The sequence below is a fragment of the Podarcis tiliguerta genome, assembly GCF_965153285.1.
Source record: "Podarcis tiliguerta genome assembly, chromosome: 5".
In the NCBI taxonomy this organism is placed as follows: domain Eukaryota; kingdom Metazoa; phylum Chordata; class Lepidosauria; order Squamata; family Lacertidae; genus Podarcis; species Podarcis tiliguerta.
Genome location: NC_139538.1, coordinates 91,314,825 through 91,328,914, shown reverse-complemented (window position 1 = coordinate 91,328,914; position 14,090 = coordinate 91,314,825). Strand labels below are relative to the sequence as shown.

At 45.2% G+C, this 14,090-nt stretch overlaps 1 protein-coding gene across 1 annotated transcript in view; it reads left to right on the top strand.

Annotated features, from left to right (window-relative positions):
- The window catches only part of CRACR2A (calcium release activated channel regulator 2A), a 66,992-nt gene that overhangs the window by 7,504 nt on the left and 45,398 nt on the right, over positions 1-14,090 (top strand). Inside the window, exons 3-9 of the mRNA XM_083440768.1 lie at positions 1,657-1,908; positions 2,665-2,776; positions 6,676-6,841; positions 8,466-8,612; positions 10,261-10,351; positions 12,515-12,610; positions 13,751-13,938. Coding sequence (XP_083296894.1) covers positions 1,735-1,908; positions 2,665-2,776; positions 6,676-6,841; positions 8,466-8,612; positions 10,261-10,351; positions 12,515-12,610; positions 13,751-13,938 — 974 coding nt within the window. The 5' untranslated portion in view covers positions 1,657-1,734. The remainder of the gene's footprint in view (positions 1-1,656; positions 1,909-2,664; positions 2,777-6,675; positions 6,842-8,465; positions 8,613-10,260; positions 10,352-12,514; positions 12,611-13,750; positions 13,939-14,090) is intronic.

Genomic DNA, 14,090 nt, shown 5'->3' with positions numbered 1-14,090 from the left:
TAATGGATGAAAAATTGTACTCAATGCATTTTTGCATTTTTACATGCTGGGTGAAATGGTCTGAAAATTGTCAGTGAACATTTAATGTTCTCCCCTCCATGCGTTGCAGGTCCCACCTGCACATCCTACTCTTCCTGTGAACTATACATGAAAAAAAGGGAGGCGGGTGGAGCTGTGGTCTAAACCACTGAACCTAGGGCTTGCCAATCGGAAGGTCGGCGGTTCGAATCCCCGCGACGGGGTGAGCTCCCGTTGCTCCGTCCCAGCTCCTGCCAACATAGCAGTTCGAAAGCACGCAGTGCAAGTAGATAAATAGGTACCGCTCCGGCGGGAAGGTAAACAACTACCAGACTTTTAGAAGACATCTGAAGGCAGCCCTCTTTAGGGTAGCTTTAAATGTTTAACAGACCACTGTATTTTTATTTTATTTTTAGACCACTGTGTTTTAATACTTTGTTGGAAGCCGCCCAGAGTGGCTGGGGAAACCCAGCCGGATAGGCGGGGTATAAATAATAAATTCTATTCTATTCTATTCTAAACACCGTTTCCGTGCACTGCTCTGGTTTTGCCAGAAGCAGCTAAGTCCTCCTGGCCACATGACCCAGAAAAATGTCTGCTGACAAACACCGGCTCCCTCGGCCAGTAAAGTGAGATGAGCGCCACAACCCCAGAGTCGTCCGCAACTGGACTTAACTTTCAGAGGTCCTTTACCTTTAAACATGAAAATACATTGAGTTCAGAGGACAATATTGCAACGACATAGATTAGAACGAAGGAATTAGAATTAGGGAGGGCTTCTAACTACAGTTCCCATCATCCCTGACCCTTGGCCATGCTGATGGAAACGGGAGTACACATCTGGGAGGCCACAGATTCCCTAACCCTGTAATAGGGGAAGGTTTTGTTGCACGCAACCCCAAACTCTGAGTTGTGTAATATGTAAGGGTTCCAGGCACTTATCCAGCATCTCTGTTTCCTTTTGGGAATGAGGCACAGCGGAGACTGCGGTGTCTTTAGGATATATGGTTTATTTACAAATATATACAGCCTGAGCCTACGGTGGAGGAGCTCACAGCATCAACACATCAGAAGGGTCGTGCTTCTCCTATAGCTACAGCATTCAAACAGACATCAAATATCATTCTGTGCCTATCTGGCTTTGTAGCTTGTTGCTTTCCTTCTAATTCACATCACATCTTACTAATCTCTCTACTCCAAACTCTGGTTTAGAGAGGAGACGTCTCACACCCTTGTTCTCTTAATGGCCCATCACCCAGGCGATCACCTCAAAACAGGAAGGCAGCCCGTCTTAATTAGCTGTTAACACTTCCTGAATCCAGAGATTATAACTGTCTGGCACCCACAAATTCATAACAGTATGAAAGGTAAAAATTCTGTGTTTACCATTTTTGATCAGGCTGGCTTTATTTTTGATATAATTTCTAGATGTGCTCCATCTTCCCCAGCCCCACTTTTCCATTCATTGACCTATCTGCAGTTTGAGTTGTTCACTCTATGAAAGGAAGAGATCGTGGCGGCCATTTTGTTCAATAAAAGAGACCCCTTCCTTCTGCTGTGCTTCAGCAGCTACCTAAAGAGAGGTGGTTGCTAAAAGATGAAGGAGAGCAATGTTGAGATATGTTTTATTTCTTTCAGATTCAGGTGCGGGGCCGAAATTGGAGACCAAACTATATGGTTGCTTCCTGAAATGCTTCTGCAATCAAAGCGGTGAAGATGGAAAGAAAGAAAAGAGTCATTGCTTCTCGCAGGACACAAGAAAATGCAGAAAGCAGCAAAGCAACAGATGGAAATTCAGGAGCGCAACTGGATATGTTAGCAAAAGCACACGAGTGCTTTCAGATCTGTGATGTAGAAGGCAAAGGATTCATTGCTCGTTGTGACATGCAGGTAAAGTGTACAATGCAGCTTTGTGGAGCGTTGTGTCATTTAATTGACCAGGCAATCTTCTGCAAATCTAAATTATTTGTTGTTGTCTGACTTTAAGATTTACCATATTTTTCACACCATAGGACGCACCTTGTTTTAGAGGGGGGAGAACAAGAAAAAAAAATTCTCCCCCTCTCTGCCCAGTGCCCCTTCAGCGAAGCGGCAAGAGGCGCTGCGCAGAGAGAGGGAGAATTTTCCCCCTCTTGTTTTCCCGCTCTAAAACAAGGTGCCGTTTAAGGTGCGTTCAGGCGGCTACCTTGGAAGCCTGGAGAGCGAGAGGGGTTGGTGCACACCGACCTCTCTTGCTCTCCAGGCTTCAGGTTCCTTTCGACCTGCTCTTTGGGGCTGGCGGGGGGAAGCCCACCACCAGCCCCAAAGAGCAGGTCAGGGAGCAGCGGAAAGGCGCAGCGGAGAGGCTGCTGCCATAGTCGCACGTCACTTCTCCAGCTGGGAGAGGGTCGCGGGGCTATGGCTTCTTTAGCCCCGCACACCCTCTCCCAGCTGAAGAGGTGGCTCACGGTTAAAGAGGCTCCTGCCATAGCCGCACGTCACCTCTCCAGCCGGGAGAGGGTCGCGGGGCTATGGCGTCTTCGCTCCATAGGACGCACACACATTTCCCCTTCATTTTTCAAGGGGAAAAAGTGCATTCTATAGAGCGAAAAATACGGTACAGTAACTGAAATTCATTTTTATACGAGGAACAATTTGTCATTTCAGAGGCTTCATGGTGAGTTACCTCTCAGTCTGGAAGAGCTGGAGAATGTATTTGATACTCTGGATGCAGATGGCAACGGTTCACTTACTCCAGAGGAATTTTCCACAGGATTTAGTAAGTTCTAAAATGAAAATGGTGCTTCAAAGACCTTTCAGATGATGATGATGATGATGATGATGATGATGATGATGATGATGATTTATTATTATTTATACCCCGCCCATCTGGCTGGGTTTCCCCAGCCACTCTGGGCAGCTCCCAGAGGAATATTAAAAACACAATAAAACATCAAACATTAAACACTTCCCTAAGCAGGGCTGCCTACAGATGTCTTCTAAAAGTCAGGTAGTTGTTTATTTCCTTGACATCTGGTGGGATGGCGTTCCACAGGACAGGCGCCACTAAGTAACCTTGTTTCTTGCAGTGAGGGAAGGTACTTGGAGCTGGCCCTCAGTGTCCAGGCTGAATGATGGGGGTGGAGACACTCTTTCAGCTATAACAGGGCCAATGACCTATTGTTGTTGTTGTTTAGTCGTTTAGTCGTGTCCGACTCTTCGTGACCCCATGGACCAGAGCACACCAGGCACTTCTGTCTTCCACTGTCTCCCGCAGTTTGGTCAAACTCATGCTGGTAGCTTCGAGAACACTGTCCAACCATCTCGTCCTCTGTCGTCCCCTTCTCCTAGTGCCCTCCATCTTTCCCAACATCAGGGTCTTTCCCAGGGAGTCTTCTCTTCTCATGAGGTGGCCAAAGTATTGGAGCCTCAGCTTCACGATCTGTCCTTCCAGTGAGCCCTCAGGGCTAATTTCCTTAAGAATGGATGCGTTTGATCTTCTTGCAGTCCATGGGACTCTCAAGAGTCTCCTCCAGCACCATAATTCAAAAGCATCAATTCTTCAGCGATCAGCCTTCTTTATGGTCCAGCTCTCACTTCCATACATCACTACTGGGAAAACCATGGCTTTAACCTTTGTTGGACCTTTGTTGGCAAGGTGATGTCTCTGCTTTTTAAGATGCTGTCTAGGTTTGCCATCACCTTTCTCCCAAGGAGCAGGCGTCTTTTAATTTTGTGACTGCTGTCACCATCTGCAGTGATCATGGAGCCCAAGAAAGTAAAATCTCTCACTGCCTCCATTTCTTCCCCTTCTATTTGCCAGGAGGTGATGGGCCCAGTGGCCATGATCTTCGTTTTTTTTATGTCGAGCTTCAGACCATATTTTGCGCTCTCCTCTTTCACCCTCATTAAAAGGTTCTTTAATTCCTCCTCACTTTCTGCCATCAAGGTTGTGTCATCTGCATATCTGAGGTTGTTGATATTTCTTCCGGCAATCTTAATTCCGGCTTGGGATTCATCCAGCCCAGCCTTTCGCATGATGAATTCTGCATATAACTTAAATAAGCAGGGAGACAATATACAGCCTTGCCGTACTCCTTTCCCAATTTTGAACCAATCAGTTTTTCCATATCCAGTTCTAACTGTAGCTTCTTGTCCCACATTGAGATTTCTCAGGAGACAGATGAGGTGATCAGGCACTCCCATTTCTTTAAGAGCTTGCCATAGTTTGCTGTGGTCGACACAGTCAAAGGCTTTTGCATAGTCAATGAAGCAAAAGTAGATGTCTTTCTGGAACTCTCTAGCTTTCTCCATAATCCAGCGCATGTTTGCAATTTGGTCTCTGGTTCCTCTGCCTCTTCCACTTCTGAGAGTTCTTGGTCCATATACTGCTTGAGCCTTCCTTGTAGAATTTTAAGCATAACCTTGCTAGCGTGTGAAATGAGTGCAATTGTTCGGTAGTTGGAGCATTCTTTGGCACTGCCCTTCTTTGGGATTGGGATGTAGACTGATCTTCTCCAATCCTCTGGCCACTGCTGAGTTTTCCAAACTTGCTGGTATATTGAGTGTAGCACCTTAACAGCATCATCTTTTAAAATTTTAAATAGTTCAGCTGGAATACCATCACTTCCACTGGTCTTGTTATTTGCAGTGCTTTCTAAGGCCCATTTGACTTCACTCTCCAGGATGTCTGGCTCAAGGTCAGCAACCACACTACCTGGGGTGTACGAGCCGTCCATATCTTTCTGGTATAATTCCTCTGTGAATGACCTATTAACTGATCTAAATAGCCACACTCAGCTAATTTGGTGGCCTCACAGAGCACACCCATTCATTCGTTTAGATTATCCCCTCCCTGGCACTGGTCTCGCTGCAGTTTACCTGGACGGGACAAGGGTGGGGCAGGGCAGTTGCAATATTGTGACTGTGCACTTGCCAGTTCCAGATTGACTTGGCCAGTTCCGCCTCAGCCTCAATGCTGCTCTGCTCCACTCCTGCCCTATCCAGGTCTGCTGCAGTGATGCTAGTTTCAGGTGAGTGGCTCCACAGCTCTGCCATACTCACCAACGGCTATTGATTTTACCCAATGGAAATCTGGCCCGGCAGATGATGTTGAAGTACAACTTCCATCATCATCCATCCTTCACCAGACTGCTGGGAACCGAGGGGAGTCCAACAACTTTCCTCTTGTAGAACCTGTGACACGGGTGGCGCTGTGGTCTAAACCCCTGAACCCCTTGGGCTTGCTGATAAGTAGGTTGGCGGTTCGAATCTCTGCGACGGAGTGAGCTCCCGTTACTCTGTCCCAGCTCCTGCCAACCTAGCAGTTTGAAAGCATGCCAGTGCAAGTAGATAAATAGGTACTGCTGCGGCGGGAAGGTACCGTATTTTTCGCCCTATAGGACGCACCGTCCCATAAGGCGCACCTAGTTTTTTGGGGGGGAAATAAAGGAAAAAAATTATTTCCCCCCCAGGCGCGGGGTTGGGGAAGCCCGAGCTTCCCCCGACCCCAGCCCCCAAACAGGCAGCTCTCTGCAAGCCGTGGGAGCCCAGTGCTGGCTCCCGCTGCTAGCGGAGAGGTCCGCGAAGCCTGGACGCGCTGAGCTCAGCGCGCGCAGGCTTCGGCATGCAGGCACTTCTCCTCCAGCAGCGGGAGCGCTCCCGCTGCTAGCGGAGAGGTCCGCGAAGCCTGGGCGCGCTGAGCTCAGCGCGCGCAGGCTTCGGCATGCAGGCACCTCTCCGCCAGCAGCGGGAGCGCTCCCGCTGCTAGCGGAGAGGTCCGCGAAGCCTGGGCGCGCTGAGCTCAGCGCGCGCAGGCTTCGGCATGCAGGCACCTCTCCGCCAGCAGCGGGAGCGCTCCCGCTGCTAGCGGAGAGGTCCGCGAAGCCTGGGCGCGCTGAGCTCAGCGCGCGCAGGCTTCGGCATGCAGGCACCTCTCCGCCAGCAGCGGGAGCGCTCCCGCTGCTAGCGGAGAGGTCCGCGAAGCCTGCATTCGCCCCATAGGACGCACCCAGATTTCCCCTTCATTTTTGGAGGGGAAAAAGTGCGTCCTATAGGGCGAAAAATACGGTAAATGGCATTTCCATGCACTCTGGTTTCCGTCACGGTGTCCCGTTGTGCCAGAAGCAGTTTAGTCCTGCTGGCCACATGACCTGGAAGCTGTCTGTGGATAAATGGCAGCTCCCTCAGCCTGAAAGTGAGATGAGCGCTGCAACTCCAGAGTTGCCTTTGACTGGACTTAACCGTCTAGGGATCCTTTACATTTACCTTTACCTTGTAGAACCTAGTTTTGAGAGTTGCGTAGTTCATTTTCCAGGCTGTTGTAAATAAATTTTTTCAATTCCTTGGAATTATCCTGAGGGCCAAACATTTTATCAGATGAATGTTGGGAGTCATTCTGCAAAGAAACAGTAAAGATATTTGTAACTTTAAGAACTGTTTATGTGAGTTCTGGGCATGAGCTCTGGGCAGATTAGGTACAGCTGGTCATGACTACAAAAGGAGGGAAAGTTGCAGTTTGAATTTTGCCTGCAGAGAGAAAACACCCACAAGCTTTGTTGTTTCTGTAATAAAACCTTTATTTGATTTGTTTTACACAGGCCTCGTGGTGTCGTAGTTTCTGTCATCTGCCACCAGAGGAAAAAACCCCTCTAAAAATGAACTCTTTTTAATTTGTAGGTCAGTTTTTGTTGGGTCGGACGGCATCTGTTTCCGACACACAAGAATGTGAAACTGAAAATGTGTATCAGTCTGAATGGAAACAAAACAGCATGGAAAGCAATGAAGAGGAATATCAGTTCTCGAATCTTATGGAGAGGCTTGGCGCTAACAATATCTTAGAAGAGTAAGTGTGGTCAAAAAACAACCGAGAATCACGAGAATCACATGGTGCTGTATTTTGGGGGCTGTACCATCTCAGGTTGTATGTGTAGTATCACCTATCTGCACCTGCAAGATAACTGGCTAAAGGACTGTGAAAAAGACACAACACAAAGAACGACATTCTTTAGGATTTCCACTTGGCAATTTGGACACCAAATCTCTCAGTGCAGCAGAAAACAAGAAAGCTGTAGTTTCTCTCATTTGTTCCTTTCTCAGTCCTGTTGCTTACCTTCTGTGCAGCCCTGCAGTCCTAAACTCTACGTTGCTTTGTCTTGAGGTTTCACAGAGTTCTCCATTTCAGTACATTAAGCAGCTAATTCAGAGCTAAATTCACAGGTTCAGTCTTTTTGGAGCCTTCCTATTCCACTTTGGCCTCCCTGCTTCACGGACTGCTTGGACGCAGAGAAGTGAACCATAAGTGCCAAGTTCCGCCCAACTTTTGGGGGGCTGTCGCATGTGTGTGATGTCATGCATATGATGCGCATGTGTGATGTCACACAGCGGGAGGAGGCCACGAGGCCCGCCGCTGTTGCGGGGAGGCCTGGCGAGGTCTGGCGCGGCTCACAGCAGCCACAGGAAGGCCCAGTGCAGCCATGGGTAGTGCCACTCCTCAGGCAAATGGGAACAGATTCAGAGGAGGACAGCAAAGATGGCCAAGTCATGCAAAATAAGGTCCATGAAGAACCAGTATATTTAGCACAGAGTGGGTAACTCTGCGAGGGAGACATGAAGGCAGTTTTCAAACACCCGAATTATTGTCACAAAGAAGAGTCCAACGAATTGTCTTCAGCCTCCCCAGAGGGCAGGACTGCAGCTAATGAACATAAGCTACAGGGGCGTTGTTCAGCCAAGGGCCAGAGGTTGTTTTTAGATATGGACCCAAAACACACCAGGCCAGTTATTTAAGAAACAGGTTTTATTATTAGGATGAAGTAATAAAGAACAGCTTAAGTCCCTTCCTTTGGTTGCTGAAAGCTCCACAGGACAGCATCCAATCTTTGCTTTAAAGCAGGTTATAATTTCAAGCTATTTGTTTTGGTCCTACCATCCCGAGCAGGAGAAAATGAGCTTTTCCCATCTTCTATTTTTGCACTTAGTCATTCTGAGACTAGCAGATAAACCTACCAGGTGGCACCACAGGACTCTGCTAAAATATGACAAAAATCTTACCTTCAATTTCTCCTTTTTCTGTTACGTTTTGGATGAGCATAAAAACTCACCTCAGCCCAGCATTGGGAAGTTTTTTAATGTCTGGTGTTTTAGTATGTTCTGATATGTGCTGTGAGGCACTCAGAGTGGGGAACCTAGCCAGATGGGCAGGGTATAATTATTATTATTGTTATTATTCCTTTCTTTTATAATTTTATCAAGCTATCATGCCTCTCACAAGGTCAATTATCCCTGCCAACTTTCATATTGATAGGATACGTTGTCCTGATTTTATAATTTCATCGTGGCGGTAAGCATATAATAGGCCTCATGACTACAATAGTGATTGTGATTTTTGCTTATATGCAAATGCTGAAACTTTTGCTGCTACAGGAACCATGCAAGTCACACAGATTCCTTTTTCTTTCTTTCTCCAGCGAGAGTGACATAAAGCAACTATGGTCTCACCTGAGGAAGGATGAGCCACATTTACTGTCTAGTTTTGAAGAGTTCCTGACAAAAGTTTTCTCTCAGCTTCAAGAAGCTGATAATGAGAAGAGTGAATTGGAGCGTGTCCTGAATAGGTTAGTGCATTTTATGATATCCTAAATGCTTGGGGGGAAAGCAGATAGGAAGTAGACAGCTGGTGCAAAAGCACCCATAGGTTTTGTCTTGCCAGGGCTCAGGGTAGCAGTTTGCTCTGAGTAGCACTGAGCCAAAAGTTCTGTGTAGCACTTTGTCATCACAGATTTGGGGGTGGAGGTGGACCAAAGTGTGTGTTGGGGCGGGGGGGTGAGAGAGAAAATCTAACAGTTTCCAGTGTTTTGCCTGGAAAAAACAGTGACAAAAGCACCTGCCCCTCCTGTTGTCTTTCTTAAACAGTTTTGTTGCTGCCAGAAGAGGCAGCTACTTCCCTCCCATCCATCGCTTAAATATGCTGGGCTGTTCCCACTGCAAAACTAAGTTTAACAGTGCAGGTGGCGCTGTGGTCTAAACCACTAAACCACTGAGCCTCTTGGGTTTGCCAATCAGAAGGTCTGCGATTCGAATCCTCGCGACGGGGTGAGCTCCCATTGCACTGTCCCAGCTCCTGCCAACCTAGCAGTTCGAAAGCACGCCAGTGCAAGTAGATAAATAGGTACCGCTCTGGCGGGAAGGTATAAACTGCATTTCTGTGTGCTCTGGTTTCCATCATGATGTTCCGTTGCGCCAGAAATGGTTTAGTCCTGCTGGCCACATGACCTGGAAAGCTGTCTGTGGACAAACGCTGGCTCCCTCGGCCTGAAACCAAGATGAGCGCCGCAACCCCATAGTCTCCTTTAACTGGACTTAACCGTCCAGGGGTCCTTTACCTTTAACTTTACCTGCTGGGCTGTTCCCGCTGCAAAACTAAGTTTAACAGAGAAAGAAGGAAGAGCTGCTACTGCTGGTGATTTTCTTGGCAACCATCCACCGCTGGAAATCACTATAACCTATCTCTCCCTGCCTGCCTGCCCACCCTCTCAATTACTGAAATGGTTCTCAAAAATTGCACCGTCTGAGTTAAGAGGTCAAAGTTGGTCGGGAAATATTTACTAAAACACCTTGCTTCTTCATCCATGTATCTTCCTGTCCTCAGACTTCTGTTTCGGCTCTGGGAGAACAGAGTGCTGGTAGCCCAAAGCACTTGGTTTTCACAACTTTAAACCTTTTAGGAGGAAAGTGTCGGGGGGGCATTACTAACAAGTGCACTTAAAAGGTTTTTCTTTTTCTTTGTCACAGACCACCAATTGTAATTGGTGATCAACAACTTGCAATAATTTATGGGGTACCAAAGCACTCTTAACAAAGTCTTACAGGCAGCACATTTGTGACGCCTGCTCTGACTCTCGGCTTTGCACATAGTTTTACAATAAAATGAAAAGGAAGAGAGGAGAAAATGAGGTTCTCACAGCTCTGAAAAACAAGGTAACTCTGGCTGGTGGGTAACCTACCCTATTTTCATGATTTGTAAGCTTGTTTTGGCTGAAGAGCTGAATAAAGAGAAAAAAACGGAATGAAGAAATAATTGCACGAGGGACAGAATTTAGCACAACACAACTTTTATTCAGAGAAATCTTCCTCCTCCCACTGAAACGCACACACACACAGGTACTCAGAAGTAAAAATGTGAGATTGGCTCCTTATATATGAATCCAGAAGCCACTACTACAGCAAGAATTTCACCTGATGTACTTTTCTCTTTCTGTCTAGGAAGATAGCCGCCTACGATGAGGAAATCCAGCATCTCTATGAGGAAATGGAACAGCAGATCAAAAATGAGAAAGAAAAATTCCTTTTGAAGGCAAGTTCCTTATTTGCAGCATTTTATCATGGATTTCTTCTCAGCTGCTCTAATGTTCTAATAATCAACGAAAAGGAAAGAACTCACTCTGAAACTCACTTACAGGTGGTGCCTAACACCAAGGAAACTAGCGCTAATATGCCCAGGAACCTCACCAAAATGCTGGAGAGGATGCACCTCCACAGGCACATACCTCCACATGTGGTGGGAGTGTCCCAAAATCCAACTATTCTGGACAACAACCATACAAGAAATATGTAAAATAACTAAGCAAGTATTAGAAGTCACCCCAGAACTGGCCCTACTAAACATCTTCCAAGATTATAATGCCCACTCACATCACAAAGAGCACATAACCCACCTACTCTCAGCAGCCTGAAGCATCATAGCCAGACACTTGAGAAACCTGTGAGGAGTCAACATGGACCAATGGTACCAAATAGTATGGGAAACAGCCCTACTAGAAAAATTAACCAATAAACTGAAACTGACACTGGCACAAATCGAAGAAGACACCTTCACCCCGGTATGGCTCCCCTTTATCAAATACACAGCCCAACAAGACAATGACAAGAATCCACCAACAGTATACAAATCAATATGGCTGACCTGACTCAAAAACACCCACACACCCCACTCACACATGCAAACAAAGCTCACCACAGCCAGTCACAAACAAACAACCACACCCTAGGCCAACCCCAACCTCTCTCACCACCAAAGGAACACAAGCAAATAGTAAAGAGAACCCACACAAGCAATGCTGACACAAAACTCTACACATACATTAAGTAGAATAGAAACATCGCCACCGCACCCCCACTCACCACGGCCCCCTCCACCTTTCCCCCTTTTCTTCCTAATGTAGCACTAATGTCTCAGCAAATGAAACTGATCCGTAGAAAATGTAACTTGAAAAAAGAGACATTGCACATACTTTTGTAAACCAAGAAATCTTGAATAAAAAAATATGTTTTAAAAAAATTAGAAGAGTGAAGACACAAGTTCATTTGAACCAAAGAGCATAAACATAGAGATATGAGACACTGATTTAAATGATTTATCTCAAGTAGGGAGAACAGGCAACAAAAAACCCATGCAAAGTGAATTAAGCTGATATTTAATGCACACAACCCTTGCTCATATTCTTGTACAATATGTGTGTGATATGATAAAGTCAAAGTTAATGTGGACTTCAAAAATCATTTTGTTAGATGTACCATATTAAGCCATGGCTTTCCCAGTAGTGATGTATGGAAGTGAGAGCTGGACCATAAAGAAGGCTGATTGCCAAAGAATTGATGCTTTTGAATTCTGGTGCTGGAGGAGACTCTTGAGAGTCCCATGGACTGCAAGAAGATCAAATCTCTCCATTCTGAAGGAAATCAGCCCTGAGTGCTCACTGGAAGGACAGATCGTGAAGCTGAGGCTCCAATACTTTGGCCACCTCATGAGAAGAGAAGACTCCCTGGAAAAGACCCTGATGTTGGGAAAGATGGAGGGCACAAGGAGAAGGGGACGACAGAGGACGAGATGGTTGGACAGTGAGTCTGACCAAACTGCGGGAGGCAGTGGAAGACAGGAGTGCCTGGCGTGCTCTGGTCCATGGGGTCACGAAGAGTCGGACACGACTAAACGACTAAACAACAACAACAACACCATATTAAGAATTTGGACTAGAAATAAATATAGGTTATGTGCAAAGATTACCCTTATGGATTTCAACACAAGAACCGTTTCCTAGAAAAGAGGAGACAGGCAAAGAGAAATGGTTAACTTATCAAGAGTTATTAGAGCGGAGTCAAAGAGACTGTAAAATTAAAACAAGGAAACAGTTAATAGCTTTAACTGTTTATGGCCTTCAATTGTTTTTTCTCATTTACAATTAACAGAGAGATTTAAGTTGGATAAAAAGACCTTTGGTATAGAACAGAAAATGATATTTCGAAACCAACTGTGTACAGATGACAAATATGTTATTGCAAAGATTTATAACCGTTTAATGTGTTCTGCTTGCATTTCAAATTTCAACAAAGAATGCATTATTAAACGGGCAAAAAGTGGTTGTAATATACAGATTGAATACTGGGAACATGATCACATGCCTAGACTTCTTAATTAATACCCTGGTGCTCTTAACAATATTTTTTTCTAATTTTACAGGACACAGAAAGGTTTCAGTCCCGAAGTCAAGATCTGGAGCATAAGCTTACAGCAAAAGAGCAGGAACTGGAACAACTGGCTCAGAAACAGAAAAGAGTAAGTGAGATGCAGATACAGAGAAAGTTTTGTTTGTTTGCTTGCTTGCTTGGCAAAACTTGACATGCGAGTGGGAGAATTGTAATTATATTTATTACAGCAGGACACCATTTTGTTTTTTGCTTTCTTGATGAAGCAGCTCTCACGTCCTAAATCGTCAAGAGGCTGCTTTGTGCTGTTCTGTCTTCATCTGTTTGCAACTACCGTATTTTTCGCTCTATAAGACGCAGCAGACCAAAAGACGCACCTAGTTTTTGGAGGAGGAAAACAAGAAAAAAAATATTCTGAATCTCAGAAGCCAGAACAGCAAGAGGGATCGCTGCGCAGTGAAAGCAGCAATCCCTCTTGCTGTTCTGGCTTGTGGGATAGCTGCGCAGCCTGCATTCGCTCCATAAAACGCACACGTTTCCCCTTACTTTTTAGGAGGGGAAAAGTGAGTCTTATAGAGCAAAAAATACGGTATCTTTGAAAGAGTGCATTCCTGATACGTATCCAATGGTTTCTTTTTGAAATGTTTTGATTTTTTCTTTAACCTGACATGAATATAAGTTATGTGAATAAGGAGCATAACTTGCGTAACCTATGTTAAATAGCTGACAGCAAGATGAATAACTTAGTATTCAGCAGAAACTGAACTGCAGTCGAACAGAAACAGCACTGATTGTGACAAAGGAAGTCAGAATGAAAGGGGCAGCCATCTAACACAAAACTTTGTTCCTTTTTGTTCTCGTCTGAACAGGACTTCCATTTCCTAAATGAAGTTTTCTTGCCTCTAATAGCTTCTTTGACTTTAGTTGTTAAGCACACTAGCATCTTTTTGTCTGTGGGTTGCTTTCCTGACATGCATTATACATTTCAGATGAACTTTTAATACTGTGTTTTTAAACAGCTCCCTAGCATTTTGGAGAGATTTGACTCCCTTGGCTTTTCTGTTCCTTTCTTTTCCAATCACTTCATTTGCGTAAAGTTTACTCTTATGAAATCAAGTGTGACTATGTTGGATTTTCATCATAATTTGCATACTCACACATAAACAAATTTAATAGCACTATGGTTGCTGTTCCCAATCCATTCAATTAAAAAATGAACTTGACTGACTTTTAAAATACATTTGTTTGTTTGTTTTTCTTTCCCACCCAGTTAGAGGGACAATTTAAAGAGCTGCACAATGACAAGCAGGAGACCAAAGTAGAAAATACCAAGTTGAAGCTTACAAACAAAGGGCTGCTGGAAGAACTGGAGAGAACATCCCAGGAGCTCCTCATTGCGCAGCAGCACTTGCAGATGCTCCAGGATGAGGCCAAAAAACTGCAGGAAGAAAAGGAAATGTGAGTGATTCCCAGGACTGGAATACAGCTGAATGTGTCTGAAATATACTCGGAGTCGAGAGTGGATTTCATGCTCTTTATTCAGCTCATAGTGGTGAGGAGGAATGGAAGTTCCCCCACAATATCTGCTTTATATACATTATTTACACAAT